We start from the raw sequence: 21,496 nt of genomic DNA on the forward strand, positions 1-21,496 counted from the left end.
CTGGGACTAGCAAAATTAACCGGAACTGACATCCCCATACAGAACATCAACATTCTCATAGTTTTCTTTGTATCTGCTGCTGTACCATAGTGGCAAACTCTCACCAATAATATTACATGGACTTATTCTTCCCTACCACCATATGGAGCTTCAGATTTCTTTTCTTTTCATTTGCAACAAGAACAAAGAGCAAAAAAATTGTTTTCAGTCTGTGCCCTTTACTTCACGTGACGCCAAGATGCAATGCCAGTGCAACAGCGTGTTTGAACTCTGCCATTTTCTCATTTCTCATGGGCGCTGTTCAATAGCAATGGAGCTATGGGGGGAGAGGCACAGATGCAAACGTCTAATTTGTTGAGGTGACACAAGATCTCTGAGGGGGGTAAATGTCAGATGGCAGAGATGAAATGATTCTGTCGAGATGAGTGAGTAGTCACAGTCATATCTAGCCTCCTACCCCCAATGCTGAAACATGTGATTCATGTGATAAGAAGTATGTCAGTAACTGCAGATTCCTGTTGGTGATACAGAGGAGGAAGGAAACAACACATGTAAAGAGACTTTCGCAAAGCTACACATTTGTCCGTATTTCGAACTTTCACTGGGTTCCCGAATCACTAAGTCATCACTGATCAGGAATTTATGAATTTAGGGATTTATGAGGCAAAGTGCAAAGTCTCTCCATCGGTTCAAGGAATGATCTTGGTCTTTCCCTAAAACACATCCAGTTTCATTCCAGCTGCCGTACCATAGCATTCTACCATTCCGGCCATGGTAAAATATTGAAATATATGTGTTGACAGAATTGTAACTGATATGACCAAATACAAGAAAGCCACCCAGCACTGCTAACATAGATATACATTTCAGATAAGAGTAATTGCTTGGAGGATCAGCTGGTCAAGGACCCTTCCATGCACCTGAAATGGGTTGAGACCGCTGCATATTTACATACATATACAGTAATCCCATCTTGCTCCCATTTTCTGTGTTACTCCTCATGGTGCACTGTCTAGCAAAGCAAAAGTGCCAAAAAATCCAACGCCATGAAATCCGTTTACTTCAACTGTAACATTCGTGTTGCAGCATTAATAAATGTTGTATGCTTGGACTGAAAAGCCCAGATTAAAGTGTCTGGGGTTTTCTTTCTTAGCAAGTCTTCCCTTTCCTTTCAGCAGATGAAAAAAACAGCATGCTCTCAGAAGCCTCTGCAACATGACAGAGCTGCTCCCCTGCTGCATCTCATCTGTAACGAAATCCCTCTGTTCTCCATGAGTGGGCTTACGCATGTGTACACAAGTATCGCACAGTGACAGGTAATGATTCACAACACACAGAGTTTTGACAGAGCAAATAAACAAAAGTACAATATGGTGTGGAATTATGGAGGTGCCATAACGGCACACATGTTGTAGCGGCACAATAAATAAAGAAATGACAGAGTGGCTGGCGATATAATGAACCAAATTTTTAACTACCTTGAGCACCCCTTCAGAGACGTGACCGCAGGCATTTATCAGCTCGAGTGAGTCATCTGTATTTCGACATACTTCCTGCCTGCAGCTCTCACACTCAGATACACAGCTCTGTCTCAACGGCTGGCGACCCATTTGCCTGATGACTCAACAGTATCAGATTTACATAACACAATCAGAACACCATCAAGCTTCAGTAATAGCTGATAACAGTAAAAGTAACAGCGTATTTATGGAACTATACGTTCAACTTTCTTTCCAAACTGTTCAACTGTCAGTCATCATCTCAACCAAAGAGATACTGACCACATCTCTTTCTGCTGTTCACCTGTTAATATTTCTGTTTTCTTCAATCACGGTCCAATTGTCCCTCTGGCTCCTGGTTATAAATGTGCTATGAATCTCTAAGTATACCATTGGTCAGGTGTTACAAACTAAGGTGTTATTTCTAAGCTTTATTCAACCAAATGACGGTTGTTTCTGTGGAATAAAAACACCTGTCTCAGAGTATAGATATCTCTGAAATTACCGACATGTTACTTTCATGAACTGTAAAGCAACAATTGGTATTTGTATGTCAAACCGTTGCCAAATTTTAGCCACTTGGTCAAATCCATCAGGAATTCTGGGCATTGCAAAACATATTATACAGCTGACAGCTGGCACATTAGCTTCGGTTCGATTGTGACCATATGGCCAGTGGTGAGGAGCTGCCATGACCCGAAACACCCCTGGTAAGATTCCCATTACAGAATGTTCCTCGGAAAGCCAGCATCTACAAAAACATGATGGTCCTGTAGTGCCCATTACTGCCTGCCAAGCAGCTGACTACGGTTTATCACATGTATATTTACAGGCATGGTGCACCTGTAAAACATTGCAGAAGCAGAGGCAAAGTGACTGCTTGTTTAAGACAAAGCAGCTCTGCTCGCTGTCAGTGTGAATGTGGTCAGTCGTAACTCAGCCACTCCACAGTTCACTCACTCTACATCAGAAACAATGGGACAATTTTGACAGCTGGAGCACAATAAGTTAGAGTATACAAACAAGTGGACATCTGATAATCTAGTAATCTATGTTTCTTGTCAAAACAATATTTTTTACAATAGTGCCTGTATAATTTTTAACATAATAAAAACAATTTATATTGTGATAATGGCAATACTGCAATTTACAGATGTCAAGACATCAAGCTAATTAGGCACAGCAACAACACGGATGGAAGTGAATGAAGTACAAGAAGACTGTAACAACAGAAGATAGTAATACAACAACAATCTGTTGTAACCAAGTGCTGATATGTGCTTTGTTTTTCCCCAGATGTTCTCCATTATCAATATTTCTCAATGTGACAAAATGTACAGTATTTTACTTTGTATCAGTTTTCCATGCAATGTTTCAAAACGACTTTCCTTGAAACAATGCAGAAAATTTTGTTTTAGAAAAACCTCGAATGGCATTTTCAACACCTACAGTTTCATAAATGTGTGCTACTGCCTTCACATTAAAATGCATTTATTGTAAAGCACATGGAGGATGTGATGAGTAACAGGAGGATTTTAAAACATCAAACTTGACCCAACCCACTGAACAAAGTCGGTATGGAGGCCACTACTGATTGCATGGATCCTTTTCAGTTGGGTGGGTGGGTTCTGACAGTCGCCATTCCCAAGGAGGAAACAAGGACAAAACAGGAAGGTACAAAAGGAAGGATTGCTTTCTTGGGGGAACTTTAACAAGACATAAGGCTGCTGATGGACACATTGGCAGTGTCAGAGTTTGCCCCTGTGACCTTTCGCTTTGGGACAGTCGCTGTAACTGCAGAGCACTGTGGTGCTCTGACAGGTTGACAGTGCTGACAGAGCACGACATTTATATTTTAGGCACTGAGCTAATGTGTATCTACATAATTAAACAATAAGAGAGCCAGTAGATATTCAGTGTCTTAATCAAGGATACTTCCAAATTACAGCGGAGTTTAATTCTGTGACCCTCTGATAATGGGACAGGCTTGCCAACCATTTCGAAGGTGAGGTGAGGTGAGCTGCAATCTTATCATCGGCCATGTGCATGCCAGTTTAACAGACAACCTCATAAACATCCACAATAATTCAAAAGGCACTCTGGGCACGTTCAAACCAACCACAGTACCGCCCTCCACCCACTCAGTTTTATAAGTATAGGGCAAAAAGATGGATGCTGACATGTGATAGCCAGCAGCTTCGAAAATCTACAATAACAAAATGAGCTGAGGGCACAGTACTTCCTGGGTTGTTGCTCATACCATTTGTTCATGTTTCCTGAACAGGCATGAACACCTGAAAAGTACGGATGTGCGTGATTAGTTGACTGGCAAATTAAATGTTGCTACCCTCGATAGTTGGCACCAGAAATATCACTTGGTTAAATTTAACATTTTTCTATTTAAGTACACATTTACTGTACATCACAAGATAATGTGCACTGCTCATAATTCACGGCTCATAGTGGCCCACATTTCAGCAGAATGTGATTCATGTTTTCAAATGGGTCTTGTACAAAACCTTATAGACCTTGTATATAATATTTACAAAGTTATTTGAAAGGTTTTGGATAATCTTACAGATTACATGTGCAAAAACCGTACTGTTTTCTGAGCGTTTTCTTCCTTTAGATTAGTCGACTGGTCTAAGTTTAAACTTCTATTTAAATGTCATAGAAATTAGTCGTTACGAACATCCCGACTGAGAAGGTAAATGCTGAGTTGTTTTGACTCATCTGTTCATCCCCTTGACAAACTCCACTGTTTTTGTACCAGGGCAGTGTTCATGAAGACAAAACAAATACTTTCAGTAATGGTTTAGACCAAACTAAACACACTGCAGGTATGAACAAACCCTAAAATAATTTTCTTAAGCTCACGCCATATGTCACAATGGCAACGCCAGCTGGAGAAGTGCTTCTACTTCCACATTTCACATACCACAGCTCACACCTCTATACACAGTGTGTCTGACCTTTAACTCTTCAATTAATGCTACGCCACCACCTGTAGAAGTCTGCACATTCCAACATTATGTTCTCCGAAATCAATCCTAAACATGGCTTGAAAACAGAGTAAGAATCATTTGGTATGCACTTGTAATACATCTGATTCCTGCTCATGGATACAACAAGGGTGTTAACAGCAGGCAATGAATGCAGGCCATCACACCATGTTGTGAAACAGAAGATAAATAAGTGGGGTTTCCTTTGACAGGTTGTCTAATAACATCACATCTTCATTAATATTCCAATTTAAACATAAGCAGAGCCAAGTGGACCGTATGAGTCTTTGCATCAGCCTATTAAAGAAATAGAACATGGCATTTGGAAGATGGATTTTTCAGTGGGGCCGTTTTCTTGCTGCTAATCTCCAGTCTGAGGTATCAGCATACAAACTCAGACTCCATCCTATTACCTCAACAAGTAACAATTAAGATACTGTCATCAATTAGCCCTCTGGGCCTACAACAGCACACTTAATGTCCCATAAAACACAACTACACCTATTGACCTTGTTGGACATATAGATCCTCAAGATGGAGCCCAATTGGGAGAGCCTCTCAAGAGCTCAATGGCAGTTTTATTATGTTAAAGGCTGAAATCCACAGCTTTAACAACTGTCAACCAACACAATTACACACACAACATATCAACTAACTAGACAAAACTCATTTCAGAGTCCTAGGAATCACATCTTATTTTGTTACCTGCGGTGACAAAACCCAGGGAGGCTTGATTAAAGCTCCGTACATAGTCTGCCTCCAGTCATTTAAACCAACGAGCTTCTACTTTTTGTTGCATAGCCTACAGGCACAAAATGTACCCTACAATGTCAGCTTACCTCCACAGAGGAAGTTTCTCTGCTGAAAAGATTTTTATTTTTCATTATTTTACACAAAGCAGAATGACTCAAGCTCTTGTCCTTACTCACTTACTTATGAGTAATATATGAGTAGCATGAGAGTATAATGGCATTTTTAAAGCACAGATGGTGCCTGATCCACCTGTGACCATGAGGTACATGGACAACACAAGAATATCATTGGAGACGCTAAATGATCCGTGTGGTAAGTAACAAACAAGATGTTAGATTAAAAGAAGGCAGAAATAAGAAATAAAAATACAAAGCAGGTATCAAGGCAACTGAAATCCATCAGTAACTGGTGGAAATGGAGTAAATCATTACAGCTGTTATTTAACACTGGTTCATGAACACACACACAAAGAAAAGTATGCACACACACGGATAAGAGCGTGTACATAACAGCAAGGACTACCTGTACGCACCTTTTACAATTAAGTTGAGGAGCTTTGGCCGTGGGTTGCGCTCACTCTGAATGGAGCATGTGTACTGGCCGTCATCAGTTACATCCACTTTCTGTATCTGAAGGCTGTACTCATGTTTGTCTCCAACGCTGGACACGATGGACACGCGTGGGTCCACAGACCACTTGTCGTTCCCTGCGAATATGATGCTTGAGCGGTTCAGCCAGGCTCCTTTAGAGACCCCATCCAACAGGTAGCACCTACAGTGACAAGAGACGCCTCGGTTAGATGTGGAGAAATGCTCGTTGTCTGACTCTGAAAAACAACTGAAAGAGGTAGATGTTTATGAAGTCAACTTGTTTGATGACTGAATGCAATTTTATCCATTAGAGACATTGCTGTTATCGCTCTTGCTACTGAAGAATCTCTCGCTCCCTAGCTGTGAGTGCAGGATTGTGTTTGTAAGTTCTGAGGTTTAATCTACATAAACAAACACCCTGAAAATGCTTGCCTGATGATGTTTTTTTTAATGCAAGACCAGAGCGCATATGGATATTTTAGTTATAGGTACAACTGGGTAATGTGCCAGAGAGTGAGTCATAAAAACAGAAATCTCAGCACCTGAGTGTGACTCAACCTTACAGCTGCTTTAAGACTCGATTTGACTCAAGACTAAAATAACCAGAGCCATGAGTGAAGGTGGTGCATAAGGATGGTTGCTCTGTTGTCAAGGCAGTCGCTGTTTGGATTCTGATGCACGTATATCCATGCTGTGATGGTACTGGTGCTTGGAGCAGACAAAAAGGGTGAGAGAGTTGCATTTCAGCAATCCTTTGATGCATTTTATAAACCAAAGAATAGGGGTGGGTGGTATACTGGTTTTGTCACTGTCACCGCCATGTTCTGCCATGATATGGATTTTGCAATACTGTCATTACTGTGATAAATGTTTTATCATATTAAAAATTATGTCCTGTACTGTGCTGCGATTATAGGGGTCCAAGGCTATTAGAACAGAATTGGAGTTACACCCATTAACTGTTTTTAACATGTTGTTTGTTGTGTAGTCTCATATAGCCAGAACAGATGTTTTATCCACACTTCATACTGCAACTCAAGCTCAGCTGCTTTTGTTGTTACAGGAAAGCCTCTTCTGCTGCATGCCATGTCGGTATCTGTGTCTGTTGCTGCCGTATGTAAATATACTTTACAGACATGCCCCGTGGTACACTCACTGTTGTACTTATATAATATACTTTGGGTTTTCTGCCAAATAAATGTTGTTGGGTTGCCTAATCCTACCCCTTGTCCCCTCTGAGAATGAATCACATTACATTCACTAATTAACCTACATTATGTGGCAGTTTACTCCTTCCAAAACACGCGTAAGCCTATACCTCACTGTCATTCCTATTTGGAGCCAATAAACACGTTTTTTATATATTTTTTTTTTCATTCTTAAGATATGTCCCTTACATTGCTTATGGAAGTGAAATGAGACTCATGTAGACTCACATTTTGAGTATTCCTTTTATTTTTGTAATACTCTGATAAAATACCACCACCATAAAAAAACAACAAAAAACATTTTAAGACATATCGCCCACCCTGCCAAATAGCCAAATAATAAACCAATGACCACAATAATCGTGATTGTTACTTTTACCATAATCAAGCATCCTATTAACTAGTTCCACGTGACTGTAATAAGGATGTTCATCTTTCAGAGCAGAGAAGCTTGGGTTTTAAGTTTCAACAGAATATGAAGACCTTTGACCTGTGACATACAATACACTAGAGCTGCAGTGATTCATTGATTAATTGATTTAGAAGATTCATTCCCAACTCCCAATTTGCTAAACAATCAATCGTTTCAGTCATTTTTCAAGCAGAAATGACAAACATTTGCTGGTTCCAGCTGCTTAAATGTAAGGATTTGCTGCAATTTGAAGGTGTCACATTGGGTCCTGGGAAACTGCAATGATCATTTTGACCATGTCCAGATTTTATAGATCAAGGGATTAGTTTTTAAATCATGAAAATATCTGTCAGATGAACCAATAATGAAAACAATCATTTCTTACAGAAGTCTGTTCAGTAGCCACATGTACACCCTACTCTGAATATCAACTGTACAGGGATAAGGGTCAGTAAATTGTATGACATGAGCGGTCACCACTGTCAGAAGACCGTTTTTATCACCGTTCCAGCGCTGTTTGGACTTACGAAATCGTATCATATTCTGTGACAAATGCTGCAATAATGAGTGGGAAAAGAGGCAATCAAGTTTGGCTCTTCAGCTGTCGTCAACACGCAGAGCAGACTGCCAGCACCACTAGTAAAGCCACCGAGAAATCGGTTTGGCACTCACAACAAACCCCTTTACCCTCTATGCCAAGAAAGTGTCCGTCAGGGAAAGCAGTTAGAGGACAATGGTCTAGTCCAGGCTGCTCTCCCCTTAGAGAAGGTGCTGCCCTGGAGGTATTGTGCCAAATAAGTGGCAAACAATGGAGAATGGAGAGTAATAAAAAACAATACTAAAGAGAAGTCCAGGTCCTTTGGAAAGTCCACACGGACCTGTCGGTTAGTTAGCCCATTGACCACCTGAGCTGTAGTGCTCCTGGCCCTGAGGCAAGATTTACTGAAGGAGCCTCAAGGCAAGTTTCACTTCTTTCTGTTTCTTTCTTTATTCTTCTTTTTTTTAAAAGATCTATTGGCTTCAAGTTCAGGATTTTGAAATTCATAGCCGTGACTAATGTAAAAATGTATTAAACTGACATAAATAAAGTCTATTTTAAATTTGCACCTTTAAGCTTTTAAGTATAGCAACACTTGCTACCTACCTTAGTGCTCACAGGCACACTTTTGTGGGACTGCTGAGAGTGCTGGCTAAAGGCTTGAACATTAATGCACAAGGCACCTGTTTCCAACCCACAACCACTGATGTGAACAACTTGTCAACAACTTGCTTGGCTTTCATCATTATATCCTTGTAAAACAGAGTAACCAGAAACAATTTTTTTCTCCAGTGTAGGTGCTATTGATTTCTCTGTTTTCTTACCCAGAATTGTCCTTTCAGAATCAAATATTCACTCAATGTGGGCTTGAAAAGTGGCTGCTATAAAAAGTATACTCCTTCAAAAGAGATCAGAAGCTGTGGCCAGCTTGAATACATGTCAGATACAATACACCTCAACGGTGACAGGTTTTTATGGCTTGAAAAATAATGAAAAGGTTCTTTGCTGTCCATTCAAATGATCGCTTTGTTCAACACACTCATAGCTGGTGTAATACGGTTACATAAACTGCTGACCACAGCTGCTGCTCTATGTGAAGAAGGAAATAAACTTTTAACAGCCACAATTCAAGGATAGATTTAGGACAAAGTAGCACTTAAATGTAGTGCCAGGAGTATGGTTGGAGGACCACTCAATCGGACAGGATCTCTACTTGAAGTCTTGACACTTTTCTTCATCTTGATGAACCAGTCCTTGATGTTCTTTCTCTGTTTTTGCAGTTTGCTTATCACTGTTCCTCCTGAAATTATTATTGTTGTCTCACTGTCTTTGTAATCTCACACCAAGGAGTCATACAGATGCCTGTATATCTGCACCTCCTCACAAAGCTGTGTGTCAGAACAAGCCACATTTACATCAGCACTTTGTCTCAGGTGTTGTTGCTTACTGCGGCTGCTCCCTTCCTTAGTTGCTGCGATCTTAAATAGGAACTACGTTGGCAGTCATCACAAGTCTGGCATAAGTTTGTCAGTGTATTTTTCCTATGCCAGTGTAGGCTGCAGTTAGGCCAAGCCATTTTGGCTGTCTGAGATATCGACCAATTTCAGAGCATAGACGGAGTGCAACACAGTGATAAAAAGCCAATGGATACATACGCTATTGTGAGAAAATTGTTGTGGTAATTGTCAGTGGCCTAAATCTGCCCGAAACATCAACAAATTCCCTGCAATCAGTTCAGTCAACTCAATATGAATGCAATCACCAAACACCGGAGATTCAATGCTGGTTTGCTTGCGTATGTTTTCTGCAGATTCTTAGTCTGCGATTTTAACTAGATAGAGAGGTAGTTCATCACCAAGACACTTTAGCTCAGGCATCTCAAACCGGTTCCATAAAGGGCCGCGTGGCTGCAGGTTTTCATTCCAACCCAGGAGGAGCACATCAGGCCAACCAATCAACATCAAGGGATCACTTATTTGTCAGCTGAAGACTGAGATCAGCTGATTAATTGATTCCAGCCTGGTGTGCTCCTCCTTGGTTGGAATGAAAACTTGCAGCCACGCGGCCCTTTATGGAACCGGTTTGAGATGCCTGCTTTAGCTGGTCTGCTTTACTGCTTGACATATTTACAGATAAACGTAAACCAGAGCAGATCCTGCTTAATGGCAAGGAAAAGAAAGGATTTTAGCAATTACAATCCTGCTTTTTTAAGAAGTTGGCTTTAGTAGGTGTGCCTTGACTGTTTTCTTTTTTTTTCTTTGACAGGAAACATATCTTTGTTTTTTCTTTAATTCCACACTTTGGCACAAGTGCTACATCATGTACCAAAACCTGGTGAATTAACAAGAAACCACAGCAAATTCATGGGTCAGCCATATTCCCCTTGTTTAGCCCTTCAATCAGGAGTAGTTGCACGAAACTGATAATGCCTCGGGTGGGTTTCGCTTTCATCAAGCCCCTCTTTTTTGGAGCCCAACAGGATATAGACTTCCCATGGTTTATACAAAGCTCAAATAATTATTCCAAAGACCTCAGAGCATCCACTCTGAAGCAGCTTTGACACCTGAGATATGCATTAATTGATAATTTTATTTATCCCAACTTCTGACGAGTGACTGCAGCGAAGCCAAGCTCATTACAAGCCATTTTTTGTATTCTGTCTCACAAATAACAGAGTTCAATTCAAACCCCACTGATTATGCACAACTTGGAAAAAACATGAAACTGATAAACTGGTGTCAGAGCACGTCACATGAATGGAAAATGATGACAAACCATTAATTACAGTATGGCAGCTGGTAAGAGAAGCGCATTGTAATCCGTTTAGCCAAATTCATTCAAGCTCTTTGATTTGATGCCATAATTAACACTGGGGCATCATTCTGACCCAGATTCTTATTTGCTTTTTAAAATTGTTTCTAGGTTCCTCAACTGTAAATATTATTCCTGGCACCAAATCCACAGATTTCTTCTTGCAAACATATTTCAATGTTTCACAGTCTAGTAGTTCACATTCAGCAGTTTTTTTCCTCTACATTTGGCACAAGAAATGAATACACTTCTGGATGGGTCCCTCTGTAGTCTGAGATTCGCTGTTATGTAACAGTTACATAATAAACACAGAGGACATTTAAACTTTAAGATATGCAGACCCCATGGAAGATCACTATTTTCTACATTTTTCCAGACTCAAATTAAACTGGAAAAAGCACAATGTTGGCCTGACACCTCTGCCTACCTTTTTCAATAGATATAGTAGATGAGATTTCCATTTTTGTTACAAGTGAAATGTTGCAGTTTCTTGTTTGTCCCCCTCTAACGTTAGAATTTTAAGCAAAACCTGCAACCACACAGTATTTAGGTTAAAACGGCAAAAACTGTTTGGGCCGAGAATGACATATTATTGCCTTATAAAGCTGTTGGGGTGAACATGCAAGCAAGCAGTTGCCTATTGACACATCCAACAGACACAGAGTAACACTTGCATTCTAAAAGCAAAATGGTTCATAGAGTGGTGACACTGAACCAAAACAATACGGCTGCAGGCCAGAAAACAAAAAGAATGAGTGGAAAAGGCGCTCAAACGCTGCATAGACCTGCACTACACACACTCATGTGGTCCGTTGCTAATATAAAAATATTGATCAGTGTGGCTTCAGTTTGTGCATCGTTATGATAGCAACCAAAGGCCAAGCTCACCTAATTTTTCTGCAAAAGGAATATTGGCTTACAATAAGCTGAAACTGCAAAATTTCAGAAGAGGGAAAATATTTCATTTAAGAAAGGAGAGGAGGACAAGATGGCTGGTATGCTTTCTTGCTTAAACAAGAGAAAAACAATCTACATCTAACCGCAGCCTCTCTGACACATATGGTCATATCTGTGATCATTCAAAAAAAGGAATACTCAATACTCCAGCCAGCCTTGTATCATTTGAGAAGACCACCTGGAATATCTCATTTTCCAGTCTGTGTTAAACTGCAGCAAGACAGACAATTAGTGGTGCACAATATCATTGCAGTGGAACATCTGCTTAAAGACAATGCTTGTGCTAGTGTTTCTGTTAATAGCAGCGCCCACTTACCCGGCTTGAATGAAATAAGTGTTTTGAAGAGTATAATGAGCGAGTGTGACACAGCCATAAAATTGTATGAGGAAAACCCTTTAATCATGAAGTCAGGGGCAGATGTTTCATTTCATTTTAGCTGTTTCACACATAAAGAGAGATGCTGTGATGACTATACCTGCACTGTACGCTCTACAACCTCTACAACGACTCACTGCCCTCAACAGAGCTCAACTGTCCAATGAATCCTCAAATGAGAAAATGCATTTCACACTGACTGACTGGATGCTGAAGTGCTACTGAAAGGAGGCTAGGTGAGATCAGTGTGAAAATCCGAGGTCCTTTCTGCTGTCTTTTTTTAGATTGCTGAGGCAATGTTGCTTTATTAGCGACATTAAAGAACAGCAGAAATGATGGAAATAAGGGAGGGTGTTAGATTTCAAAAGGTAATATGTAGGGCTGCAATTAACACCTTTTCATTTTCTGTTAATCTGCCAATTACTTTCTTTCTTCAGCTTTCCATCACAGATGATGAGCAAAACAAGCAGGTCTTCACATCTGAGAAGCTAAAACTAGTAATGTTTTGTTTAAAAATGTACTTGAAAAAAAAATTGTTGCAGATTAATTTTTGTCAAACTGTGTGTTAAAACTAATAGTTTAATATATTACCAATTAATGCTTTCCGATATGCACAAGCAGCTAAATACTGTGCGTTGTCAGTATACGTGTGTTTTAAAGTCCAATGCCACAAAAGGAGAGTACAAAAATGGAAATGGAAAGACTAAAAATCAGAAACTGGAACCCTATTTCAGCAGGTAAATTGAGCCCAATCTGAATACAGCATTCAGAAATATACTCAACTTAAAGTGATACTGATAGGCATGCCTCCAGCTTTAAAAAAACAAAAAGACATAGTAAATCCACTATTGACAGCTCCTGGGGATTTTTCCTTTATGCTACAACGTGAATCAACAGTGTTATGAGTTGGTTTTTAATTCGATGTGTATCTGATCCACCAACCAGCACATATTTTTGTGAAAAAACTCTTTGCCTCTCATTCCCATAGTCTTCTATCACCAAAACAGTGCAGCTAGCCAACAGAGGCCTGTAGCGAGATGATAATATGCCATATTTCTTAAAGGGAGTTTGGTATAATATTTTCCCCACAGAGTGCTGGAGCTTCCGTTTAATTGACAACTGTATGTGTATTTTTTAACGTTTTGTCACCACCACAGAAACACTCGGTAACTGCTGAGGTATGATAAGGTTTTCAGACATTCCTGCTAGGGAGTTGGTGGAGGACTCCAGTTGTGAGCAGACCTTCCAGGATGTGAAAGCTGTCCTGTGCTGTCCTCACCAGTTCTTGCTGCCCTAAACTCTGCTGTTGTTTTTAAGCTTACGTTATGGTAGTGGTACAGGTGCTGAAGCTGTGCTGATCCAGGAAGACTCAGTAAGGATCGACCACCCCACTTTTCCAAGATCTCACAGACCCAGCAGAACGACAGCCCTATTGACATACCTGGCTTTGCCAGGGGAGTTGCATCTTTTTTTTCTTTGGTTTCCTGTGTTTTGGTTTCCCCTGTGCTTCCACTGTGACACACGTCATCAGGCTAATGAACATCTCTACACACGTCAGATGGATCCATTACAACCCAGTATTCAGCTATTGTTTTATGGAGGGGGCATCATATTTCTATATGTTATCAATCCAGTAAAGCCTCTTAACAGCCTCCTTTCCAACTTAAAAAGAATTTAGTGGTTCATGTTTTATTTACTGACACATTTTAAGATATGCTTTGACCATTTACAACCTGAAAAGTAGAATTATGACTGAAATAGAGTTGGATGTATTTGACCATATAAACTGCTTCACCAAACTATTAATATTTTTACCATCACTGTAATAATTAATTGTTTAAAAAAACACACCATCTGCCTGGCTGCAGATTTGTGGTGCTGTGTGTTCACACTGTGTCGCTCTGCACCATCCAGACAACATGATTTCCAGGAGAAGCTGATCCTTAATTTGTTGAGCTACTGTAGTCATGCGTCACTGTGGCTCAGCTGTTTCCGAGCGATGAAAACAGTGATGTGACTGGCTGAGAGCATTTTTATTAATTACCACACCCTCCGATCTATATTCACATTCAGCCAGCCCCTTTGCACTTTGTGCTGCTGCACCTACATGAACCAAAATAGCAACTGTGCTCGGAGGCACCCACACAGTCCATGTGCACAAGACCTACTGCTTTGTGATTGTTGTTGCGTTTGCACAATTAAGAGAGGGCCCTAAGTGCATTTTGTACTGAGAGAAAGTAAAAATCTTTTTTTTACTGTCCCTGTGTTAATCACTGTGTGGATAGAAATCAAACATGAATACTCACTTTACACTTGTAAAATTCAGAGAGCAGCAAACATGTTATTTTTGGATAAATGACTGAATTACAAATACACTGGCCTGAACAACTCTGAAATACCTCTAAGAGCTTATTAGTTGATTATTCAATTATTTGACTGACAGAAAATGAACTGCCAACTATTTAAAAAATCTTTAACAATCTTTTTGAAAAATTAATCACTTAGCAAACTTCTTCAAGCAAATAGGCCAAACACAAGCTAGTTTCAGCTTTTTAATTCTGAGGATTTGCAGCTTTTGTTTGTGACAGTAAACTGAATATCTCTGGTTTTTGAACTGTTGAAAAAAAAGTGATTAAAAGACTTCCACTTGAACTCTGGGAAATTTATTTTTCACTGTGGTCTGACAAACAATGGCTAATTATTCAAGAAAACATTTGGCAGATTAGTCAATATTTAAAAGACAAGTGCAGTTATGAGTGGCAGCACTATATACTTTGTACAATGTAAAATGTTATAATCTATACACATAAGAACAAATATATATGATATTATGAATGTCCAATCCATCCATCCATTGTGTGTGTGTGTGTGTGTGTGTGTGTGTGTGTGTCTGTGTTGGTGTGTGTGTAGTGGTGGTGCACCCTTGTACCTTGATCATAGGTGCAGGTTTGTGTGTGGTTGCTGGAGGTTGGGTATATTAGGGGTGGGGTGTTGAGCTGTAGAGAATAACAGAGAATGAGGACACCGTAGTGCTGTGCAACCAAGGTACAGAGCACCAGGCTCTTAATCCCTAAAATAATCCTGTCGACTGTGGCCGGTGGGACAGATCTGAAGCCTTCCAGCTATAATCCACACAGACCAAATGCTGAAACCAACACCTAACATCACAGACACAGAGAACACTACAAAAAGTGTCCCATAGCCAATAGAAAGTGTTCAAAAGTGCACTACAAGTGAGAAGACTTCAAGTTGATTCTGTCTTTTTTTTTCATTTCAGTATCTTTGACTGAGGGAGCAACAAGAAATTGTCAGCCCCCTGACTACATACAAAATCAATGGCCTCACTCCATTGTTACCACAGCAGTTATTACAACAAACCCTGTACAGCATCACCTTGTCCCCTCCAGCTTTGGGACTTCTTCAGGAGCACCTGCCCTCCTCCCTGCCAGTGCATACAGATGAAGTGGCCTGTGCTTAAATGGCTTTGGTTGAATGGTTTTGTTTTGTTTCACATACGTGGAAGCAGCTGAAAGACACAATATGTAACCAGGAAAAGTAATCTCCCATGTGTGAACAATAGTGGAAGGCTATGTTTGTGCTGTAGCTCCTCTTTCTCTTTGTTTTCGACCCTCACATGAGTATGTTTTCACGAGCTGTTTATTTCAAATTGAGCATAAGTCAACACCGGCCGTTGCATTAGAAGTAATTCACAGAAAATTGTCAAAGCTCTACATGAGTAATCTCTGGATTAATTCACATTATTGATTCTTTTTTTTTTTTTCAAGAACTGACATTGATTGAATGAATTCAACTTCAAGTGAATAGAAATGAATGGGCCTTACAGAATTAGTGGTTGAATAAAAGCTGAGAGCTGAAATTCTGAGAGGATAAAGAGTAACCTTTGCTGAGGCATAATGGGCAAGCATTTTTCCACCCCAGACAATTCCTCCTTATAAATATGTGAATGAGCTCTGCGTAATACATTCACATCAAAACTGATTCCGCTGCACATGCAGATACTGTTATATGTCACATTCAAAACCCAGCTAGACGAAACATGATCAAACACTTAAGCAGTCTACTGTGTCATTATCTGTTAAACAAATAGTATACTGTCTGGGAATCTATTACCTAAGGCAAACTCTGGACTTACTCAATATCACTTTCAGATCGGACTTCTGTGAACACACTATTGGACCACAAAGTCAGTACCATTGAATCACGACCACAACTACTAAGGACAAGCAAATAGCGATTGGGATTACAACACACAGTGTGCTCCAGCACCTATGCTTAAACAGCGTTTATTTTTCTAACGTGCAGCCATCTTAAAAAAGATCCAAGCACGGGCCAGGAGCACACCGCCTGTGCTGATTTACTGGTAAACAGTTGTCATTTGAACTTCCAGCAGCAATGACTCACAGTGATAAACACTTCAGAGATGAATGCGTCTGTATTTCTTTCATGAAACTGAAGCGTGCTGCAGGCTTAAGACGCATTTCAAATCTCTTCAGCTATTTCAGTTTGCTCCAGGCCTCCTGCAAAGAAGGCACAATTTGCCTCCGCGGACAATACATTGCATTGCACTAAGCATTGTTATTGAGAAAGGCACTTAAAAATGTTTCAAAAGTAATCTGACCTATAGTATCTCTGCTTCCAAGCGTGAGTGAGCTTAGTGATGTGATCCACTAAGCGCTCAATGTCCACATAGAACTAGAAGGGAGTATCAATGGTATTCAACAGAGTCTTTTCAGATCATCTGTCTTTCAATAATAATTAGACTAAAATTAGACTTTCATCACTTACTATATGACAGTAGCTCAATGCGCCAAAGGCAAAGGAGAGCTGTTATTGCAAACGGAGTAACCAGGCATTTACTCCCATAACTAACAAATCAACATTGTGTTTTATCTTTAACAGGGCCTTAAAGACTCCTGGTTGAGAGCTCGGTGGGTATGGCTTGTATGTACCACCACTATGACAGAGGGCTATAGCTAACTAAAAAGACACCGCTTTGTCCTTTTAGATACCAAATGTCAAATGACTGTAATTACATGTGGAGGCAAATTTAGCAAATACTTTCCAAGAAACTTATAAAAAAATGCCTCACCAAGAGGCACGTTTGGGTCATCCATGAAACCTAACTGCTGTCCACCAAAAAACAGTGACAGGCATTCACAGCTTCAAGTTATCACAATTTCCTATTAATGCACCAATTGTGAGATTGTAATGACTGACTGACATTTGACATTCACCATGAATACACGTCTGTGTAATTCCTCCCGTATGGAAAGAAGAAGGGGGAAATAATATGCAATAGCTGGGAAGGAGAGAAGAATATAAATAAGGCAGATAACTGCATTTCTACTGTGTATTAAAGACTCAGAGATCATACTGAGGCAAGAAGTGGGCGGCTGACAAACCCCAGATGAGCACACATGGAGTTCAGGGTGCTATAAAATTGTCTGGAACCTGGGAGCCTTTTAATTATGCTTCATTTCATTTCCTACATGGTATAATATGTAGACAGAAAACAGTACACCACTTAACTGATTATAGGTTTTCTCTTCTCCATGACTGGGGCCATTCATCTAGGACTCCAAATAACGAATATTTTTGATCATCAATTAATCTGTTCATTATTTTCTCGATAAATAAGCCAACTATTTGGTCTAAAAAAATGTCATGAAAAAGTGAAAATATCACATATTTACAGAAGCCAAAGATGGCATCTTCAGCCAAGAATGTTGTTAATTAAGAGGCTGGAACTAGTAAAGTTACTTAAATGATCATTTTAGCATTATTGTACATTACAGTATTGGACATCCATCACGATGCAGAGAGGAGCAAAGCAAAGTGTTTCTCACACCTGTACATTTACACATATCCTTCACGTGGAGAGAACATCCAGGAAGATGCCTTTGCACTCAGGACGAATTTTTCTACTGTTTTCATTCTCAATCTTAAATTTATCAAACTCACATCACAACATGGGAAAGCGGCATGTGTCCCCAGGTGACTATACTGATAGAAAAGTAAACAGAAGTCTGAGACAGACTTGTGATTCACAATACCATCATATCATAAATGATATGACTCCACGAACACAAAACAAAAGATGATTTATCAGTCTGAAACTTTTGTCTGTTGTTCAGACACGGCAAGAGATGCCATCACTAAGTGTAGCTAGAAACTAGAACATCTGAGGAAAAAATAATCTATCACAACAAGCAGTAAAATACAGCTCGATGGAGTAGACTATATAACCACCAATCAGCAGTGAAAGTGAAAGAAGTGAAAGCCACCACACTGTGTTGACTGAATGTGACTGATTGATTGGTGATTATAAAAAAGAGCTGATATAGACCAGTTGGCCAAAAGCACATCTTCAGTGATATGCCACAACTGACACGATGTTTCATTATTGTGCTACTGTGTCATTACAACCTGTAACAGACGCCCGTCTTATAAACCCAGACCATTGGGAAAACCTAATTCTCTGCTGCATTCTTTTTTGCAGTTCATAATACAAAAACGCCCCCAGTTTTGTGCTGCTGAAATAATTTCAAAAGACCTGAGTGATGGTTTTCTTACTAAAAGGTTCAATTGCTCAAAAGACAAACACGAAAATTCAATCAAGACGACTGCACCAACATTTTTTTCCCCCTTTTCTGTGAATGTTTTGGTGGATTTAAAACTTTCACACAATTCTTGAGAGGGTTGCTGTTTTCCTGCGTTGTCGTGGTTCTAGTGACATTTCTGAGGATGGAACGCATTTTTTAGCATCTGCTTTCCCAAATCTAGCCACCCGTTCTAAGGTAGCCTATTTGCTCTGCGTACTTCTGTTACCGTTTCTGAGCTGGCAGGGACTAGACTGAACAGCTCAGCAGGGACATCTGCCTCCCACAGCCATCTGTGCCCAAGTCCTCCTAATCCCCCTCTCTGTCAACCTGTCTCACTCTCCTTCCGCAGTCTTCTCTCCCTAGCTTGTACATTTAGTACCTCAAACACATACATACATGCATATGTATAGTATATACAGTGACAGAGAGTGAGAGAGAGACTTGTTGTAGTCCTCAATCTATGACAACAGCTAAAGAGTTCCCCATCAGTTATAAATGACAGATGTACTGCACAGCACAAAGAGTGGGTCAACATGTGGGGCTTTTTAAGAGTGTGATGTTTTGTTGAAGTGGACTGCAAGTTAATTGTAAGAAAATTTACATAGTAAGTGACAAAAAGAAGAAGAAAGTAAATCAAAAAATGTCTTTTTCTAAATTGACTGATCCTTATTCTGGTCCACTCCTCTACCTCATTTGTTGTGCTTTCAAGTGTGTATGTGAGGTGATTCCTTTCATCAGTATGTGCCTGGTAGGGTATTCTGCTGCCAAACAGTTTACCCACACCACTCACTGCACAAGTGACAGGTCAGGCTTGGCAGTGCGCCAGGGAGAGCAAGGGAAGTGGAGTCAGAGGGATAGGTCAAGGCTGGATGTGGGGTAGAGTCACTCACCGCCTGTTTGCCAAGGACTGCTAGGATTTACAGATGAGTTTACAGTGCTCAGTAGCAGAGTTTAGACCCCGAGTTAAATCAGACAAACCCCAAACAAATGTGTTTGTGTACTGTCTAGACTGTGAGGACTCTTGAGATGACAAGGAAGGCTAAGCTTGCTGTGTTTTGAAATGTCACTGCAAATGACTGCAATGAAAGGGGGTCTTCACAGCTGCCAATTAGTTTACCTAAAAACTTAAATGACCTTAGATCTCATGGGAAACTTCACTGCAGATGCAACAGTATTAGAAATAGAAAAAGTATTAGTATTAAAGGAGAACGAGGTTGTTCACTATGGTGAAGTAATATTTTTTTGTGAAAAGATGAAGAAAATCAAAAGGAGTACTTTAAAATTTTCACACTTTTTCTAGCACAAATTCTTCTCTGCGCTTTCTGACATTCCCAGTGCTGAACTGCACCGATCACAACGGAAGAAACGTGCAATTTAGAAAAGAGCTCGGAGGAATGTGACTGAAGTAGGTATCGTGTTTTGTAGTGGGCAGATGTGGGTCAACTGTCCGACTTTCTCTCAATTTCCACCCCACATTTTTTAACTCTTAATACGACACAGACACCAGTTGATGAAGACATCTGTTTGTTACCTGCGTGAAATGCTGTAGTATTTGCATGTTTATTGATTCCTGGTACAACTCGTTCAGTTTTATTATTCCTTCCTCACTAAGACATCTATTTCTTACGCCATGTTTAAAATTGATTTAAAAGCTGTCCTCTTCTACCTTCTTCTGAAAGTATCTTTTTTTATCATCAACTGACGACAGTGAAATCCAAGAAGTTACGGGTAATCTTGACTTGCTGCCTAGAAATCTGTACAAGCCTGACTGTGATAAAAAATAGCACAAATCAAAACTAACCAAAAGTAATAATTATAGTTCATATTTAATGTAATAATCATTAATTATTCTAATTGTTCTTTCATGTTTTCAACAACTTATATCTACAGTTTCAGCTCAACAAATCACTGCCATAAGTCCAAGAAGTGCAGAAACATTTTGGATGACACTGTCTTCACGTTTAGTCGGGAAACATTTATATTGCTCAACGGTCGGCATCGTTCCTTCTAAATTTGAAGATGACAAGGGGCAAAGCCAATATGATTATAATAAACACTCAGTAGTTTTCTCAATAGTGAGTAGTAATTTCAGATTTCAGAGTCAGTGCACTGCATCGCACAACGATACTAGTGTGTGTGTGTGTGTGTGTGTGTGTGTGTGTGCATACAGATACATACATTTACACACAAATAAGACACTGAAATAAAATGGTTAATATAGTGCACTATATAGTAAATATGGAGGCATTTCCAACACAGCCAATGTCATAGTGAAGTTGACATGAATACTGATGCGTCCATTTGGCAGTATTTACATGACTGTGGATCATAGTGGGTGTGCAGTTTTCTAGAAAGCAAATCAATGGCACTGCATACAGACGCTGGTGCAGTCGACAAGCCAGCACTGGCATATTTACAGACAATAACAGCTGAGGTGAAACAGTGTCTAAGCCTTTTTAATACACAGGCAAACATCAACATTTGCCATAATTGGAATGGCAAACAGCCTACCAGTAGCAAAAGGCTTAACTGATTTCAGAGTTCAAATGTTCTCAGGAAAGGAAGGAAATACCTTTTTTAATGTAATGCCAAACAAAGCATGACAATGCTATGTCCATAACATATTGATTGGGTTGACAAAGGAAAAACTTGATGTAAGAGTGATAAGGTTATCATAACGGCAGTAATATGGACATACATACTTCGATATTAGTGAATGCGCTCCAT

The 21,496-nt window shown here is 39.8% G+C and overlaps 1 protein-coding gene across 2 annotated transcripts in view; it reads right to left on the minus strand.

Moving 5' to 3' along the window:
- negr1 (neuronal growth regulator 1) overlaps positions 1-21,496 on the minus strand; it is a 135,571-nt gene that overhangs the window by 84,896 nt on the left and 29,179 nt on the right. For both annotated transcript variants that reach the window (XM_041934965.1, XM_041934964.1), the window contains exon 2: positions 5,787-6,025. In XM_041934965.1, the coding sequence (XP_041790899.1) occupies positions 5,787-6,025 (239 nt within the window). The remainder of the gene's footprint in view (positions 1-5,786; positions 6,026-21,496) is intronic.

The sequence above is a fragment of the Chelmon rostratus genome, chromosome 4 (genome assembly GCF_017976325.1).
Source record: "Chelmon rostratus isolate fCheRos1 chromosome 4, fCheRos1.pri, whole genome shotgun sequence".
In the NCBI taxonomy this organism is placed as follows: domain Eukaryota; kingdom Metazoa; phylum Chordata; class Actinopteri; order Chaetodontiformes; family Chaetodontidae; genus Chelmon; species Chelmon rostratus.